The sequence below is a fragment of the Capra hircus genome, chromosome 24 (genome assembly GCF_001704415.2).
Source record: "Capra hircus breed San Clemente chromosome 24, ASM170441v1, whole genome shotgun sequence".
Taxonomy (NCBI): domain Eukaryota; kingdom Metazoa; phylum Chordata; class Mammalia; order Artiodactyla; family Bovidae; genus Capra; species Capra hircus.
In genome coordinates this window covers 49,711,236-49,729,905 of record NC_030831.1, presented here as the reverse complement: position 1 = coordinate 49,729,905, position 18,670 = coordinate 49,711,236, and the positions used below count along the sequence as shown (strand labels likewise).

The 18,670-nt window shown below is 49.2% G+C and overlaps 1 protein-coding gene across 3 annotated transcripts in view; it reads left to right on the top strand.

Annotated features, from left to right (window-relative positions):
- MYO5B (myosin VB) overlaps positions 1-18,670 on the top strand; it is a 340,666-nt gene that overhangs the window by 284,877 nt on the left and 37,119 nt on the right. For all 3 annotated transcript variants that reach the window (XM_018039563.1, XM_018039562.1, XM_018039564.1), the window contains 4 exons: positions 10,536-10,620; positions 11,853-12,001; positions 13,087-13,206; positions 15,026-15,166. In XM_018039563.1, coding sequence (XP_017895052.1) covers positions 10,536-10,620; positions 11,853-12,001; positions 13,087-13,206; positions 15,026-15,166 — 495 coding nt within the window. The remainder of the gene's footprint in view (positions 1-10,535; positions 10,621-11,852; positions 12,002-13,086; positions 13,207-15,025; positions 15,167-18,670) is intronic.

The window sequence follows — 18,670 nt, the reverse complement described above, 5'->3', positions numbered from 1 at the left end:
AGCAACAGGGTCTTTTCCAATGAGTTGACTCTTTGCATCAGGTGGCCAAAGTATTGGAGCTTCAGTGTCAGGCCTTTCAATGAACATTCAGAGTTGATTTCCTTTAGGATTGACTGGTTTGATTTCCTTGCTGTCCAAGGGACTCTCAAGAGTCTTCTCCAACACCACAGTTTGAAAGCATCAGTTCTTTAGCACTCAGTCTTCTTTATGGTCCAACTCTCACATCCACACATCAGTTCAGTTCAGTTCAGTCGCGTCCGACTCTTTGCGACCCCATGAATCGCAGCATGCCAGGCCTCCCTGTCCATCACCATCTCCCGGAGTTCACTCAGACTCACGTCCGTCGAGTCCATGATGCCATCCAGCCATCTCATCCTCTGTCCTCCCCTTCTCCTCCTGCCCCCAATCCCTCCCAGCATCAGAGTCTTTTCCAATGAGTCAACTCTTCGCATGAGGTGTCCAAAGTACTGGAGCTTCAGCTTTATCATCATTCTTTCCAAAGAAATCCCAGGGTTGATCTCCTTCAGAATGGACTGGTTGGATCTCCTTGCAGTCCAAGAGACCCTCAAGAGTCTTCTCCAACACCACAGTTCAAATGCATCAATTCTTCGGCGCTCAGCCTTCTTCACAGTCCAACTCTCACATCCATACATGACCACAGGAAAAACCATAGCCTTGACTAGACGGACCTTAGTCGGCAAAGTAATGTCTCTGCTTTTGAATATAGTATCTGGGTTGGTCGTAACTTTTCTTCCAAGGAGTAAGCGTCTTTTAATTTCATGGCTGCAGTCACCATCTGCAGTGATTTTGGAGCCCCCAAAAATAAAGTCTGACACTGTTTTTACTGTTTCCCCGTCTATTTCCCATGAAGTGATGGGACCAGATGCCATGATCTTCATTTCCTGAATGTTGAGCTTTAAGCCAACCTTTTCACTCCCCTCTTTCACTTTCATCAAGAGGCTTTCTAGTTCCTCTTCACTTTCTGCCATAAGAGTGGTGTCATCTGCATATCTGAGGTGATTGATATTTCTCCCGGCAATCTTGATTCCAGCTTGTGTTTCTTCCAGTCCAGCGTTTCTCATGATGTACTCTGCATATAAGTTAAATAAGCAGGGTGACAATATACAGCCTTGACGTACTCCTTTCCCTATTTGGAACCAGTCTGTTGTTCCATGTCCAGTTCTAACTGTTGCTTCCTGACCTGCATACAGATTTCTCAAGAGGCAGGTGAGGTGGTCTGGTATTCCCATCTCTTTCAGAATTTTCCACAGTTTATTGTGATCCACATCCACACATGACTACTGGAAAAACCATAGCTTTGACTAGATGAACCTTTGTCGGTAAAGTAATGTTTCTGCTTTTTAATACACTGTCTAGGTTTGTCAGAGCTTTTCTTCAAAGGAGCAAGTGTCTTTTAATTTCATGGCTTCAGTCACCGTCTGCACTGATTTTGGAGCCCAAGAAAATAAAGTCTTTCACTGTTTCCATTGTTTCCCCATCTATTTGCCCTGAAGTGATGGGACCAGATGCCATGATCTTAATTTTTTTGAATGTTGAGTTTTAAGCCAACTTTTTCACTCTTTTCCTTCACCTTAATCAAGAGGCTCTTTAGGTCCTCTTCACTGTCTGCCATGAGGATGGTGTCATCTGCATATCTGAGGTTATTGATATTTCTCCTGGCAATCTTGATTCCAGCTTGAGTTTCATCTAGCCCCGCATTTCGCATGATGTACTCTGCATATAAGTTAAATAAGCAGGGTGACAATATACAGCCTTGACGTACTCCTTTCCCAATTTGGAACCAGTCTGTTGTTCCATGTCCAGTTCTAACTGTTGCTTCTTGACCTGCATACAGTTTTCTCAAGAGGCAGGTAATGTGGTCTGGTATTCCCATCTCTTTAAGAATTTTCCACAGTTTTTTTTAAGTCTCTCCATGCTATTCTTTGGAACTCTGCATTCAGATGAATATGTCTTTTCTTTTCTTCTTTGCCTTTAGCTTCTCTTTTTTCAGCTATTTGTAAGGCCTCCTCAGACAACTATTTTGCCTTTTTTGCATTTCTTTTTCTTGGGGGATGGTCTTGATCACCGCCTTCTGTGTGTTATAAACCTCCATCCGTAGTTCTTCAGGCACTCTGTCAGATCTAATTTTTTTAATCTATTCGTCACCTCCACTATATAATTGTGATGGATTTGATTTAGGTCATACCTAAATGACCTAATAGTTTTCCCTACTTTCTTCAGTTTAAGTCTTAATTTTGCCGTAGAGAGTTCATGATCTAAGCCACAGTCAGCTCCTGGTCTGGTTTTTGCTAACTGTATAGAGCTTCTCCATCTTTGGGTGCAAAGACTATAATCAATCTGATTTTGATATTGACCATCTGGTGATGTCCATGTGTAGAGTCATCTCTTATGTTGTTGAAAGAGGGTGTTTGCTGTGACCAGTGTGTTCTCTTGGCAAAACTCTGTCGGCCTTTTCCCTGCTTTATTTTGTACTCCAAGGCCAAATTTGCCTGTTACTCGAGGTATCTCTTGGCTTCCTACTTTTGCATTCCAGCCCCTGTGATGAAGAGAACATCTTTGTGTTAGTTCTGCAAGGTATTACAGGTCTTCATGGCGCCGTTCAGCCCCAGCTTCTTCGGCATTGCTGGCTGGGGCTATCTGAGCACTTTGGAAAAATATGTTCAGGTCTCAGTGCCCTGAGGGTTTTTCAGTTTGAAAAGTCACCTTCCCTTAAATGATTGTTCTTGTGTGCCCAGAGCCCGTTTTGGAGGCCATCAACTTACCAAGCTCACTGGGGCAGGATGCGGGTCAGGCCACCACTGTTTTATCGTTGAGGGCACATCCCATGCTTCTGTTGCACGGTTTTGTGTCGAAGCAAGCCTGCTTTCTCGAGTAATCATTAACTTACAGGAATTTCCCATATTTTTCTACTTAAAATCCCCTAGTGAGATAAACTATTGAATCACCTATTTTGTCCCCTCATTCTGTCCCTATCAGAATGAACTTCATTCTTCGGGGTAAAGCACATGCTTAAGGAAACGCCTATTAAAATGTAGCTATTAACACAAACCTGTAACCTATAAAGCATGAAATTCCAAACTGTGGTTTATGGATCCTTGAGAACAGATAGGCAGTAACCCTTGTATGTGAATAAAAGACAAGAAGGGGAAATCCAAAGCCAGAGAAAAGAGACCAAGATTGAGACTTGAGACTGGTGATCCTGGGAGAAAAAGAAAAGCAGGTTCTCTGCATGTGGGTGCCAGTCTCACGAAATGGTGTTAACCCAGCAGATCACAAAACCGGGGTCTCCTGTCTTCGCCTCCATGGAGAGCACTTGACTCATCAACTTCCCAGGCTCCTTCCCTGCTTCTCCTGGGACAATGGGATTTAGGGACTCAGAGCACTTTTAAAATATCCACATCTCCATCTGAGGGAGCCTAAGGGTTGATAATATCCCAGTCTTCCTCCACAGAGCCAAATAAGGAAATGGCCTCCCTCCTACTCGCATTTGAAAAAATTGTTTCTATTGAAGGCTTGACCTGGGTCTTAAATACAATGAGATCTTGGTCCTGGCAAGAAAAAAGAAATTCAGGGACATTGAAAAGGAATAGCAGGCACAGAGGCAGAACAAGAAAAGTACCTTCCCAACCCCAAACACAAGCAAACATCCTAAACTGGTCACATAAAGTGTGAAGTCTGCCTTTCTCCAGGAGAACATGGTTGCAGACGTGCTAAGTCGCTTCAGGCATGTCCAACTCTGTGCAGCCATATGGATTGTAACCCACCAGGCTCCTCTGTCCATGAGATTCTCCAGGCAAGAATACTGGAGTGGGTTGCCATGCCCTCCTCCAGGGGATCTTTCTGACCCAGGGATCGAACTTGCATCTCATGTCTCCTGCATTGGCAGGCTGATTCTTTACCACTAGTGCCTCCTGGGAAGCCCCAGGAGGAGAACAAGTGGAAGCATGTTTGCCTCTTTCTCCAACGTCTTCCGGACATTTATTCTGGCAGCTGTAGGCATGGGCAGGTGCGGGCTGGCTTTGCCCCACTCTGGTTCTTCTCTGCCGAGTCAGGGTTTAATATTTACCGAAGGGCCCGTGTCCAGTCTTAACAAACACTGCATAATCAGACAATTGGTTTCTTCTCCAGCTTATCCAACAGCCTGCTCCTCGCTGAACAAGATTGATGACACGGATGAATCAGGGAGGGAGCTGGCTGCTGGCAGAAGTTTAATTAATGGATTTGATGTTTCTGTCAGCAAGTGCTGTATGGGAACTGGCATCCTGGAAAACTTGAGGCTCTGCACCCCTGACAGGATTCTCATTATCAGGCCACATGGCCAGGCTGCCTTGGGCTGTGGGAGGCCAGGCCCCTCTGGGAGCAGGAATTCAATGCAGAGCCTGGGTATTCCCGCCACCCCGTCCAGCCATAGATGTTAGCTGACAGCTGTTCTATTAAAAGGACCTGTTGTCCTGGCCTCTCCCCAGAGTGGTCTGCATCTCAGCCTGCAGCTTCTTTTCTTTTAGCCTGTGAGATGTGTGTTTTGTTTGTTCTTAAAGCTTTCAGTGATCCCTATGCTGACTGACTTGTGCAGCTGTGCTGTTTCATGTCCTTGATGAAGGAAACATGACTCCTGGGCCTGCCATTGACACAGAGGCCACGGCTCATTGTCCAGAATCTGCTCCGTGGTGAGGCCAGCACGACCTGGCTTGGTGCAGGGTCGTGGGTGGGTGACGAGCAGCCCATAGCCAGATCCCTGGCTCTGAGCAAGGGGCCCTGATATTTGTGAGTCCCCAGGCCTTGAGTATTCCGGCTGGTGCAGTTGGGTCTGGGCTGTATCGTGTCATCAGTCCCCACACCACCAGCTGGTATTGACCTTGGGTAGTTCCCATGTAAAGGCTTTGGGGTTTTCCAAATGCAAGTGAATAGATCTGCTTTTGCAGGAGGCAGGCGGCTCACAGTGGAGTGTTTCGAGTTTTTCCCCAAAAGGTGCAGTGCAGGACTTCTTTGGCCCGTTAAGACTCAGAACTGTGCTATCACGATGCTTCCTGGGTCCAGAGAGGTGTTTAGGAGGACGCCATGCTGCCTCGTGGAAGGACATCATCTCACTGCAGCCTTTCTCAGTGCTCACGGCCCTTCATTCATTCTCTTGTTATTTACTGAGTGTATCTGTTAGGCCCTGTTCCATACGCTGGGGCAGAAGTAAGCAATTGTAAAAGTCCTTCTCATTTTTATGGCGCTTAAATATTTGGGGGTTATTGGAGAATGCACAGACAGGAATCAGACACAAATTATCCCACGTGGGCTGTAAAGAGAAATAAAGCAGAGGACAGGGATCCAGAGGGAGCCAGGCGGGCAAGGGAGGTTGTTTCATTCATGATGCCCAGAGATGCCCTCTGAAAAGACACCCGAGTGAGGCGAGGAGCGAGCCGTGAGGACTTCTAGGGAGCAGGTGATACGGTACGTCCACTGGCCCCGAGGTGGGAGCAGGTTAGGTGGGATCAAGGCCCCACCCGGAGGCCATCAGGCTGAGGTGGAGAAAGCAAGGAGAAAGGTGGTAAGGTCAGAAGAGGAAGGACTTTCTGACCTTGAAGGCAGCACTGGCCGTGCACCCTCCAGAGAGGTGAGTGAGTCTGTCTGAGGTCCCTGCTGCCCCTTCCCAGAACTCCTTCCTGAAGCTCTCCTGTCGGAACCAGGCTGTGGCCATCCCTGTCCTTCAGATGTCAGCCCCTGACCTGTTGGGATGCAGGTGGCCTAGGCGCGAAGAGCTGGGACTCAGTCAGCTCAGCATCACAGCCTGTAGTACCCCCGTCTCGCTGTGTGACCTTCAGCCAGCTCGCTAACTTTTCTGTGCCTTGTTTTCCTTAAAAGCCAATGATGATGGCACCCACCTCACAGGTATTAAGGAAGCTGATAATGGCACCTGGGACCTAGTGTGAGCCCAATGACTGTTAGCTCCTATTCCCTCCGCCAGCCTGAGACTGGGTGGAGGGCAGAGGCTCTGCCTTAGTATCCCCTGACCCCACCCTCACTCGTGATCCCACGTCCTGGCATAGAGGGTGCTGAGTAACAGAAGGCGCACCTGTGATGCTGGGCCAGGGGTCCGCGCTCTGCCAAGCCTCTCTCTGGGGCTCTTTGTAGTGATGGGGCAGTCACTCCCCCTCCCTGTAGCAGTACGAGAGCCCACCTGGGCCTCCTTTCTCTGTGTAGGAGCCCAGTGCAGGCGTGAGTCCCAGGTGAGTTCATGCTGTGCTTTTGCACGGTCCCTTGTGCACTTTCTGCCTCCTCCTCCTCTCTGCTCAGGTCCATTTACCTTCTTCTCAGTGAATAGGCCAGCAGCCCTTCCAGAACTTCCAGAATTAGAAGTGTTGTCCCTGCTGTGGGCCACCTTCATGCTGTGGGCCTTCGTGTGAGATGGTAGGTACACAGCCAAGAGGACAGAGGACACAGATCCTGGGGGCAGAAGAGCATCCTCCAGTCCTCTTGTCCCATGGTTTTCTACTGGGAAACTTGCATTTGGCTCTTTTTGCAGTGCAAATGTACTGGAGTGGGTTGCCATTGCCTCCTCTGTTAGCAGCAGCAGCAGTGCAAATGCCCAATTTGAAAAAAATTATTGTTGTTCAGTCGCTAAGTCGTGTCTGACTCTTTGAGACCCCATGGACTGCAGCACACCAGGCTTCCCTGTCCTTCACTATCTCCTGGAGTTTGCTCAAATTAATGTCCATTGAGTCAGTGATGTCATCTAACCATCTCAACATCTATCACTCCCTTCTCCTCCTGCCCTCAATCTTTCCCAGAGTCAGGGTCTTTTTCAATGAGTTGGCTCTTCGCAGCAGGTGGCCAAAGTATTGGAGCTTCAGCATCAGGCCTTCCAATGAATCTTTAGGGTTGATTTTCTTTCGGATTGACTGATTCGATCTCCTTGCAGTCCAAGGGACTCTCAAGAGCCTTCTCCAGCACCACCGTTCGAAAACATCAATTCTTTGGCACTCAGCCTTCTTTATAGTCCAACTCTCACATCCATACATGACTACTGGAAAAGCCATAGCTTTGACTTTGGAAAAAATAAGGAAAGACAAAACAAAACCAGAAGCCCAGAGCTACATTTGTTTCCCCAAAGATTTTAACTAGTAAAGGCAGTTACTGAGCTAAGGCATGTGTTTCATTTAATTTACCAGGGGCTAAATTAGCCTCATGGTAACAGGATTTACATCAATGTTGGTTCCCATGATCTGTCCCAAAAAACCTGTTAGAGGTAAGAACACTCCTAGTAATATTTCCTGGCAAGAGTTAAAAGACCCCCTCCACAAAAAAAAAAAAAAGAAGAAGAAGAAGAAAGAAAAGGAACTGCTGCTTGGCGCTTAATGAGGCCCCAAACCTGGTGAGCGCTGCTCTGTTATTTCTCATGCTGAGGGGAGCACACCTGCTCAGTTCTGTGTTGCGAAGTGTCTCTCACTGCAGCCTGCATCCCTGCCAACAAAAGGAAGGCCACTCGGCTGCAGAAGCTTGTCACCCTCATGTTGCCAGCAACTGTCCGTCTGCTAGCTGGCTGGGGAGACTGGGGGTGGCCAGCGCCCGGGGAGGTATGATTGGGGAAGCGCTCTCTGCCCTCCTGGGATGTGGAGCTGGGAGGGGGCCCATGCCTCCTGCTGTGCCCACTTCCAGAACTGCTCCTACCGGGAAGAAAAGCAAAGCTCCCCAGTGCCACTTTGATGAATGGTTTAGAATAACAAAGCTGAGTTCTTGAGAGGCCTGCCTTCTGGAATCAGGGAGAGAGATGGAGGAAAGAAATGAGGCTTATGCACAACAGAAATTTTTAGTGGGAACATGCTCATAAGTGTGACCCTCCCCAACCAGAGTTTTGGCAGAGACTGTAGATCGTGGGTGGTTGCAATGAGGCTTCATGACCTCAGGCTGCGTTCAGGCAAACGGCGGTTTCAGGGCCAACCTCATGGTGATGGCATGTGCCTTCTGTACCAGGCAGATGACACGTTCCATTTCAGAAGGTCTTCGCCTGCCTGTAGGATGCTCAGAGGACGGGGATGAGGGTGATGAGGGGTCATGGAAGCGTCTCAGTTGGCCACCTTCTCTTTGAGCTGCCCACACGTTCAGAGGGCTGTTTAGGGGAAGCAGAGTCTAGCTCTGTGGGAAGTCTGATTACTTTACAGCCTGCTCTGAACACCCATCTCCTGGGGCCACTGGCTCAGGGGTTGCAGCCTTGCACCTTCAAGGGAGGCTGGAGTCCTGCCCTCCTGACCATGGCACCAGGTGGAGCCTCACTCCAGCTGAACCCTGGGCATTATTTGTAGAGGTTCACTCCACGTGGTTTCTTTTGTTGGTGGATTTCCGTTTGACTTTGTACATCAAGAAAAGGGAAAGCTATTTTGATTATTTGCCAAGCTAATTTAAAGGCACACATGAGATCATTGCGTGGTGAACTGTTTCTAATAACAGCAAATTAGATGAGTTTGAAGAACCTTTCTTCCAGTAGTGTATGTGCCTCCTGAATTGAATTATTCCATTAGGCAAGCTCATGTATTCTAGAGGTTTTAGTCAATTATAAACACATTTTTAGAACCAAAAAACCCTTTGATGGAGTCTGGGTTTTTGCATTGGGAAAGCTTGAGCTCCTTTACTGGATCTACAGGGCTCCTCATTCCTTCAACCAGTGTTGAGTGCCGGCCCAGGCCAGGTTCCGACGATGTGGCAGTGTGGCACATGGCCCCTGGGTCCTCGCTGAGGCCTCTGGTCCAGGCCAAGCAGGTGGCAAGGAAGCCGAGCCTCTGCCAGGGGGAGTTGGGTGGCTCTACAGGGACAGGTGGGCCCTGGAAGAGCCACACAGCAAGCACAGGCCCCACCCACACCTGCAGAGCAGGAAGATTTCCCGGAAGAGTGGTGGTGGAGAAATGAACCGTGAGAAGTTATCTAGGGGAGAGCGGGGCGAGCAAGCTTGATGGAATGAACACGGAGATGCTCAGGCAGCCGCTGGAGGGTGTGCAGAACTGGGCCCTGCTCAGGGCCTCTCCATCCTGAGGACAGAGGAAAAGTCTTTCCCAGCCTGGTTCTCACTCCCTCCACCCACCCAGCTTTGTCTTTTCTTAGCCGCCTGCCTGAACCGCGTGTAAACACTGCCACGCAGACCAGCTGAGATTCCCAGGCCAGGCCTCCCACCCCGCTGCACCAGCTGCTCTCCTGTCTATAGACAGCCTGACCCCCGGCCACCTGGGAGAGCCCAGATCCAGGCCTGGTCCAGACAGCCTGCTCCTCCTGCCCATCGGTGCCATTTCTGGTGACCTTCTCCTCCTGACTCGCTTGGCGGTGGTGATTCTCAACAAGGGAGTCGTGCTGCCTTCTGAGTTCCTAAGGGGAGAACCACAGACCTCGCTCCTGGGCTCCAGACTTGTGGAAAGTCTCTCCTGACCCTGTCTACGTGATGCTGAGGGTGGGGGCAGCAGTTCTCTTAACTCACCTCTTGGTGCCTTAAGTTTACCTTTAAAGCCTGGAGGAAGGGAAAAGGGCATTGAAACATAACCAGTTGAAACTACAACTTCTCCGAGGCTTCTGTCCTGTAGCCAGCATCCTTGGGGCCTCCTTTCCTGCTTTTACTTCCACAGGGGTCTAACAGACTTAAAAGGCTTGCAGGTGGGTCCTCCAGCATCTGGGTGACTGTCTCTCCCCCGGATTCTGTGCTACCGTGTCCCAGGTAGCGATTCAGGAGGTCCGCATCGAGTCTCTGTGCACAGGCCAGTTATGACATGTTCTGTTACTGACCAAGGAAGGCATTCTGAGGCTCTTTCTCAACAGGTTGGGAAGAATCCTCTCCCAAGGAGGTCATAAGATGTAGCAAAGATAGCCAGAACTGATTTCTTGAACCAAAGGGAGTGAGGTTGTTCATGGTGTCATTCAGCATAGTCTGCAGGGATGCTCGTCACTCAGACCAAAACCAGCCTGCCTTACGCTCATTTCTAAAAATCTTTTGCCGCAGCTAGTACTTTGCATCACACTTAGTAAAGTAACAGCTTCATTGAATATAGTTCATACAGCATAGTTGAAAGTCTACAGCAAGTCTCTTTCCCTTCCCCAGCGTCTGGGCTGTGCTGGTCCAGGGAGACCGACGTGGGCAAGGGGGAATAAAGATCAGAGATAGGTCTTCATTGTTAGCATCAGGCTTTCCTGAGACTCAGATTGGAGAGCTCAGAATTTACCAAGACATGGAACTAAATGCAAGGAGGCCAGTTATCACCGTAAGTTCCTGCACACAGCATATGTGCTTGGTGTAAGCTTTTCAGGAGGCTTTTATGGGCATTGGAAAACCATAAGAAGCAGTGAACTCATCTGTCTTGTTTTAATGGGATTTTTCTTTCAGTGTACAATTTTTATCTCCAAATGAAAGCTACTTTGGCTGATTCAGTTTTCTTAAGTTAAAAAAAAAAAGAACATTTAAACATAACCAGCTGAAGTTCAAACCCCACAGAAGGAGCCTTTCCTCAGCCCAGCATCGCAGGCAAACATTTCTCCCTGCTGCTCTTTTTCAGCGAGTTGCAGACCTGGAACAAGAAAATGCACTCTTGAAAGATGAGAAGGAGCAGCTTAACAACCAGATCCTGTGCCAGTCTAAAGGTAGGTGCCAAGTGCTGGATTTTTCATTTTGCATTGAAATTTCTTTTCCACACTGACCTCCCCCAAAGATTTCCACCAGGCATGCAGTTGGTCTGGATGCCACAGTGGGGAAAGGGTTCTAACAAAAGAGAGCTGAAAAAGAAGGGTGATCTTTAAGATCCCGCTGCCGAATTTAGTTTCAGGAGGTACCATGCAGTGAGACGCACACATAATAGACAATATGATGCCTGAGATCTGGGTCAGGGAGACCATGCGCTCCAAGAGTGACGATGCAGTGTGCTACTGCGTGACCTTGAGCGAGTCCCTCACTGACTGCAGTCCTGTTTCTTCATCTGCAAAATGGGCATAAGCCTGTGACATACTTAGGATGGTGCTTGACCTGTCGTGAGCGCTTAGGAACCGTCGTTATTGCTATTTTCAAGTTTAGCACCCACAGTACCTATTGTGGTTTCTTCTACCCAGTGGGTCACCTGTCAGTGTTTGCTGGAGAGGGGGTTGCGGGCCAGATCCCAGGGCCCTTCTCTCGAACATGTACAACCTGGACTGCCGTCAGCTCCCGTGCTATGCCTGATCAAAGAGGAGCAGGCCGTGCAGACCCCCGTTCTCCCGTGATTCAGTGCGGCCTTCAGCAGGTGGCTCCCCTCCCAGCCCAGCTCCTCCACTGGACTACGCGAGTGCACAGACCTGCCCAGCGTGGTCCTATTGAAAACATTTAATAGTTCTAAATTCCCTTTTAAAAACTGTCTCTTTTCTACTGATTCGAATTGCAAGTGTGGGTGGGAGAAAAGCCCGTCCACGTTCCCTCCTTCCCTTCCCTCCTTCCCCTAACATAACCTGCGGCCTTGTCTCCTGGAGCCTCCTGTAATCTCTCTGCACAACAGCCACCTGAGCGACCAGGAATAGGGAGGGCACGCTGGAAGACACCTGGGTTCTTCCGTTGCTGTGACAGCTGTCTCGAGGGAGGGGCAGGCACAGTAACCGAGGGAGCTGTGGTGTCTGTAGCGGCTTCTCTCCCTGGCCCCTGGGGGTGAGAGGGGCCTTCTCCCCTTCTGGAGACTGGAGCCGGGTCCACGCCGCCCTGGGCTCTGCTGTGGGGGAGGCTGTTGAATAAATTTGCCCAGTATCTGTGTCGTGACCTTTTAACCGGTGGTTAGTCACTTGTCTCCGAGTGAGTGGACGTGCGGGACAGCCACACTGAAGCGGCACTGTGGCTGCGGGCGCTTGCCTTCCAGATGAGTTTGCCCAGAACTCTGTCAAGGAAAACCTCATGATGAAGAAGGAGCTGGAGGAGGAGCGCTCCCGGTATCAGAACCTCGTGAAGGAGTATTCCCGGCTGGAGCAGAGATACGACAACCTTCGGGACGAGATGACCATCCTAAAGGCAAGGAGGGCAGTCCCAACGCCCACCCCCAGCTCCGTGCCCTTTTCCCCATGTGGCCGCTGCCCCAGCACAGCTCTCTGCACGGCGATGCTCTGGATCGGTGCCCCCACTACCCACGCCCCCACCCCACCCCGAGAGTCCTCACCCCACCTGTGGGTGGTTCTCACACAAGCAAGTGGCTGGGTGATGAGTCGTTCCCAAGGGCAGCTGCTTTTCCAGCTTTGGGGTCTTATGAAGATTTCAGGACCTGAAGGGAAATTCTGCCCGCATGAGTGTATCTCCTTTCTTATTTCTGTTCTGGAAAAACCCCTGTGTGAGAGCGGGAAGGGTGTGGGGAGTGCACACTGTGGGCAGGCCCGCGAGAGCCCGATGGTTTGTCCTAATCCTCAACGCGCATGTGAATACATGGGCGAATTTTCATATTTCAAGATTTGCCATTATTTTTTATCCCATGTAACTGTTCCCTCTCGAAATGCACAAACAAGATAAGTTAATTGCATAGAAACCAGGAAGAAAAGCTGAATAGGAACATATATAGAAATCTAAAATTTTCCTACCAAGATCACTTTTGACTCTCAAAGCCAAATCAGATGCAAAGGGGGGAAAAGTTATTTTTAAGTGAACAGTATAAAATGGTAAGCTCTATTTCTGATATGCTTACTGTTTTGAAAAACCAAGATCAGTGGCACACAGGTTGAAGCAGGAGCCGCGAGGGGCTGGAGTGAAGCGTTCTCTTCAAGAGGGAGTCTGACGACAGGACAGTGTGCACTTTGGGGTAATGGGGTTAAGGGTCGTTTCAGAAAAAATCCACCCAGGAGTTGGGGGTTTGCATTGAGGGAACGCAGTCCCGCTGTGGGGCTGTGTTCTCCTCGAGATGTCTTTCTGTTGCTTGGCTGGATGAATGGAAGACTGCAGGTGAAATTTCTTATTGGAACAGCTCAGCCATCACTCCAAGAATCAGTGGTACCTATTCTTATTGACAAAAGAGGCAGAAGTCTACTCTAGGGTCTGTCGTTAACTTGAAAAATGATAGCTGTTATTAACATTAGTTCATTTTGAGTTTTCACGTTTCTCTCCCTGAACAGCAAACCCCAGGCCACCGGCGGAACCCGTCAAACCAAAGCAGCTTAGAATCTGACTCCAATTACCCATCCATCTCCACGTCTGAGGTCGGAGACACAGAGGACACCCTCCAGCAGGTGGAGGTGAGGAAGGCAGGCTCTCGGCTGGTCTCTCTGCCCTGGGGTGGGGTGGGGTTGGTGACCTGTGTGGAGCCCCCAAGGCGCTGTTCTGTTGCTGACAACCACAGTGCCTATGGCTCATTTCTGACAGCAGGGCTGGTTGGACTGTGGTGGACTTCTTGACTCTCTTTATCAGCTCTCTGGAGTTGATATTTACTGTGCAAGGCAATAAGTTATTGTTCCCACTCTACGTAAAGGAAAATCCCTGATTCCTCTTGCAAAACTGAGGACCCACTGCAGAGAGGTGACATAGCTGGAGGAGCTAAGTCATTAAAACAGATGTAAATTAGCATCCCCACTTACTGTCACGGTGCATATAGTCATATCAACAGATACACAAGAAAATTTTCCTTCCTGACTTAGCAGCTGGATAAAACTCAGAGAACAGCAACAAATATTTCAAACTACAGATATTTGCAGAATGACTGTATCTTTGTCAGTAATGGCCTCTTAGAGCCACTCGATGGTCTTTACGGACTGTGTGTAATTTTATCAAAGGTAGGTAGACACATGATTTTTCCTCTGGCATTTGAAAAGCAGAAAATGACAAGCATGTAAAACCTTATGTAGCACGTGGAGATAGATGTAGAAGAGATAAAAACAAATGTGACAAATGAAAAACAAAAAAACAAATGTACTTTGTGACGTCGCTGTGCCAGACACTGCTTCCAGATGCTAGAGAAACAGTAGGGACTGTCCCAGAGGAGGTCCCTGCCTGCATGAAGCTTGTCTGATGGAAAGCTAGACAGTAATCAGTTGATGGAAGATGCTGGCTTAAGTCCCTTCATTTTGCTTTGCAATCTCCTCCTCTCTCAGAGGCTTTGGTCAGCCTGAACGCCAGATGCACCACCCAGGTGTTTCTTTGTGTGACAAGTTTACATGCAGACATAGGCACTTCCATCGGTGGATTTATGTTCTTTAAGGAAGCTGAGGCTAGGTCTTGGGACTGGCCGAGCAGTACACCCAGTGCTGGCTAAGCATGAAGCATTCATTAAGTGCTGGATGAACCAAGTTTCACTGTCCCATATGTACACATATATACTTTCTAAAACAACTTTTCATTTTGTATTGGGGTGTAGCCGATTAACAGTGTTGTGATAGTTTCCGCTTAACAGCCAAGGGAATTGGCCATAAGTATACATGTTTCCATTCCCCCCTTTTAAACATCTACGTGGATATGCTTGTGCAGATATTCGCTTCTGCCACCCCCACATTTGACAAACTCTTGAGGACAAACCCAGGCATGAATCTTAAGGAAGAAACCTACTGGGAATTGGTGATGTGTAGCCTGTTGGATAAGTGGGTTGCCTGGCAGGGCAAGTGTTGGTTTTGTTTTGAGGAGCAGTTGTGTGGCGTTTGACAGCCCATTTATAGTCATTAGCAACCACACTGGTCCTTCATCAGGATGCATTACATCCTAGGTTTTACAGTGTCTCTGGTTTGAGACTCTTCTCTAGAAATGAGCTCTTTTAACTTCCAAAGAAAGTGGCTGCGTCTTTATCCCTCTGTTCCTGGATTGTATGATCAGTCATCTTAAGTGTCTCACACGGGAACAATACAGGTGACGGAGACGCAGATGTTATCCAGGCAGAGAGTGAGCCTGGAGGACCAACTTTAATATGAGAATGCCACATGGATGGCGTTGGCTTTGTCTCAGAAGTCTGGATTGGTGACGTCTGGGAGGGAGACGGAGGACAGACAGCTGACATGAGGGTGCCGTGTGTTCCCTAAGGCATCCGTGCTATTAAAACCTTCTCTTCCTGCTTCCTGTCTTCCCCGGAAGGAAATTGGCCTGGAGAAGGCAGCCATGGACATGACTGTCTTCCTGAAGCTGCAGAAGAGGGTGCGGGAGCTGGAGCAGGAGAGGAAGAAGCTGCAGGTGCAGCTGGAGAAGAAAGAACAGCAGGACGGCAAGGGAGTCCCGGTGCGTGAAGGGGCTACCAGCCTGCAGGGCCACGCTCCCAGGGTGCTGGCCTCAAAATGACCCTGCTCACTCCTGCCAGGGCACATGGGCCAAGTGTGACCCTGCAGGGTCGTGCTGGGCCTGGGTGTCAGGGAAGCACTTCATCTCGTGTTGGTGACCTATTGAGTCTTCTCTGCCAGTGCCCACATCACCCCGGTCGGACAGGAGTCCGCTTCCCCAGTAACCCCAGGGCAGAGAATTTCCACTAGTGAAGTCAGCGGGGAACCTGTATCATTATCACCCCTTTGCAAAGAGAACCAGGGTATGATTAGAGTATAAATACAGGTGACCCTTGAACAACTCGTGTTAGAGGCGCCCAACCCTTTGCACAGTTGAAAATTCACCTGTGACTCTAGTCAGCCGTGGTTCTACATCTGAGGAGTCAACCAATTGCAGAGTGTGTCCTGCTGTAGAATTTACCATTGAAAAACATGCAAAATTAAGTGGACTCACACAGTACAAACCTGGGATGGTTCAAGGGTCGACTGTGTAGGCAAAAGTCAAATCTGAGAAAATCAATGGCCTTTTGTACCTGGAATCCAGTGTGGGCTTGAGTTTAACCCCACTGGATCAGGAGCAGGGCCAGTTTGCAGACAGTCACCCTTCTTGCGTAGGACTGTACCTTCGTCTCAATCTAAGTTATCATCCGCATCTTGGGTCTTGAAAAGATATTTCTTGAAACCTTAGTATCTCCTGATGTATGGCTCCATGTATGGACCTACTGGGCACCTATGCAGCACTCAGCGTTTTGCTGGTGTCAGACTCATTGTACGTGTTGAATGTTTATTAAATGAGGGAACTTCAAACAAAAGAGAAATTCACAGATTGACTAGATTGTAAATTTGAGGGATGTGTAATCTAGTTCAGGTAGACCAGATATAATACAGATGAAAAATAAAAAATGCCATTGGTGGTATTTTTAATAAGTGCCAGGTTGAGAACAGACAGGTCGGTGCTGTAGGAATAGAGAGTCCACTGCCATTAGCAGTGATGCTGAGGAAAGCGCCACTTGCTGTAAGGACCACTTCTGATGGGCTTCGAGGCCATTCTGGACAAGGATCACATCATTAGCTGACCTCATAGCGGGTTTGTGGGAGGCCTTGGGTCTGTTCTCAGGCCCTCATTGTCCATTGTGGGGTTTGACCCCCTCCCTGCATCCTCAGCCCCACCCCGATCCTACCCCATCCGACCCCCTTTCTAATCAAGCGTGACACAGATGCTGATCTGTGTTGCTGGTAAATTCCTGGGCTTTTTCCTGAGCAGGAAGTGGGGAGGTAAATCTTGCTGATGGATTTAAATCTCTCAGGTGGATTAGATGCAGAATGGAGAGTGAAAGGATTTGGTTTATAAATGACTCATTCAATTAGGAGAGAAGCTGCCCTGACGGGCGCGCACGAATCAAATAGATGAAAAGCTCACAGACATCAAATCAGGCCTGACCTGGAAGTTCCTGGCCGCTCGGCTGCCCCTGCAGGCTCACCCTGCAGGCTCCCCACCACAGGGCTGTCAGATAACTTCAGAATCTTGGCTTTCAGACTTCTGCTTGTGTTGACACCAGATAAAGCGGGTATGGCGGTGGTGGTGATTTAGTTGCTCAGTCGTGTCCAACTCTTTGCAACCCTGTGGACTGTAACCACCCAGGCTCCTCTGTCCATGAAATCTCCCAGGCAAGGACTCTTTGCAACCCCATGGACTGTAACCACCCAGGCTTCTGTGTCCATGGAATTTCCTAGGCAAGAATACTGGAGAGGGTGGCCATTCCTTTCTCCAGGGGATCTTCCTGACCCAGGGATCCAACCTGATCTCCTGCATTGCAGGCAGGCTCTTTACCCTCTGAGCCACCAGGTAGGCTCAAAAAGGATATATCTCTCCTTAAAAAATAATCACTGAGCAAGAGTTAGAACCACAGGTTTAGCTCAGAGCCCTGGAATGTGCATGGAGGATCTCTGCTTAAGAAGAATGGCCTTGTTTCTGCCAGAATTCAGTAAAGAAGGCAGAAGTAGGGAGGGGAGAGTATGGGATCTCTCTGCAGAAACCCTGAAACTGAACTTTCTGAGAGTATGTTCTGGGATCTGCCCTTGGTCCCAGGAGGAATTCTGAGCCACCTGGGTCTTTATTCTGGAGCAGTATGGTCCTGGGCTCAGCTCCAGAGAGAGGCCAGGCTCTGGATGTGGAATGACAGGGAAGACAGTAGGGAGTCTATCAGCGTGGGTGTGACTGAGCCTGCCGTGGTGGGGACCCTCTAAGACAGCCAGTCGGTGTGTCTGACTTCCCATCCCCCCTGCTCCCTCTTCTCTGACCTGGCTACCATGGGTTTCCAATGGGCGGTCCACGTAGAAACGTAACTGCCAATCCACCTTAATACAGCGCTTCAGGTTTTGCATAGATGATCTCCATTTTCCAAGAACCTAATGCTCTCAATGTGGGGCAAACCCCTGCTGCGTGAGGACGCCAGCGCAGGCCTCTCCCCAGGGCAGCAGGTCACAAGCTGACCCTGAGTGGTCACAGGCCCACCCCTGGGGATGCTGGGAGAAGAAGCAGAGGCTGGGACCCTGGAGAGCTGCTTTCCCACGTCACAGGCTGGAAACCGTGGAGCCAGTGTCACTGTCCTTGACCTCAAAGGGGCTGCAGGAGGGGCTCAGATCCAGCCCCTTCCTCTCGGCCTGGGACACACCCCCTCTATCGCCAGCGGGACTTCAGGCTGCCAGCACTATGGATAATTAAGCGCTGTCAGGTTCTAACCCCCTAAACCTCTCTCATTCATGGACTGTCACCCACTACTTGAGATCACCCCAAGCAGTTAACCCTTTATAGAGGTTTGTCTACCCCTTCTCAGTGGACAAGTCAAGTCCAAGAGCTGCCAGACAATTCCAAGAGTCATTGGCTGAGCTGAGTCCTAATGGGCGAGTATTCCTGTGGTTGTTAACGAAAATCCCAGGGGTGCAGCTGTGATGTCAGACCACATCCACGGTGCTCTGTAGTGGGCCAGCTGGTCTGCTGCCTGTTGGAGGTTCTTATAAGGACCTGGAGGAAGCAGACCTCTCTACAATGTGCTCAGAGTAACTTAGTTGGAAAACAGACGGTTCATGTGTACAAACATCCCCCAGAAAACCGAAGAGGAGCTCGTCAACCTCATAATAAGTACAGAATTATGTTAACCTTCTTAGTAAGCACACAAGTGTGATGGTATTAATTTTGTAGGGCTGCTGAAACAAAGTACCACAAAGTAGATGGCTGAAAACAATATGAATTTATTCCCTCATGGCTCTGAGACCAGAAGTCAAAAATTCAGTGGTCATCAGAGCGGTGCTCTCCTAAGGGCTCTTGGGAGATGACCCCAGTCTCTGCCTCCATCTTCAGGTCACGTGGTACTCTTCCCTGTGTGGATATCTTTTCTCCTCCTTATAAGGACCCCAGTCATATCCGACTAGGGACCATCCTAATGACCTCATCTTGACCTGCTCA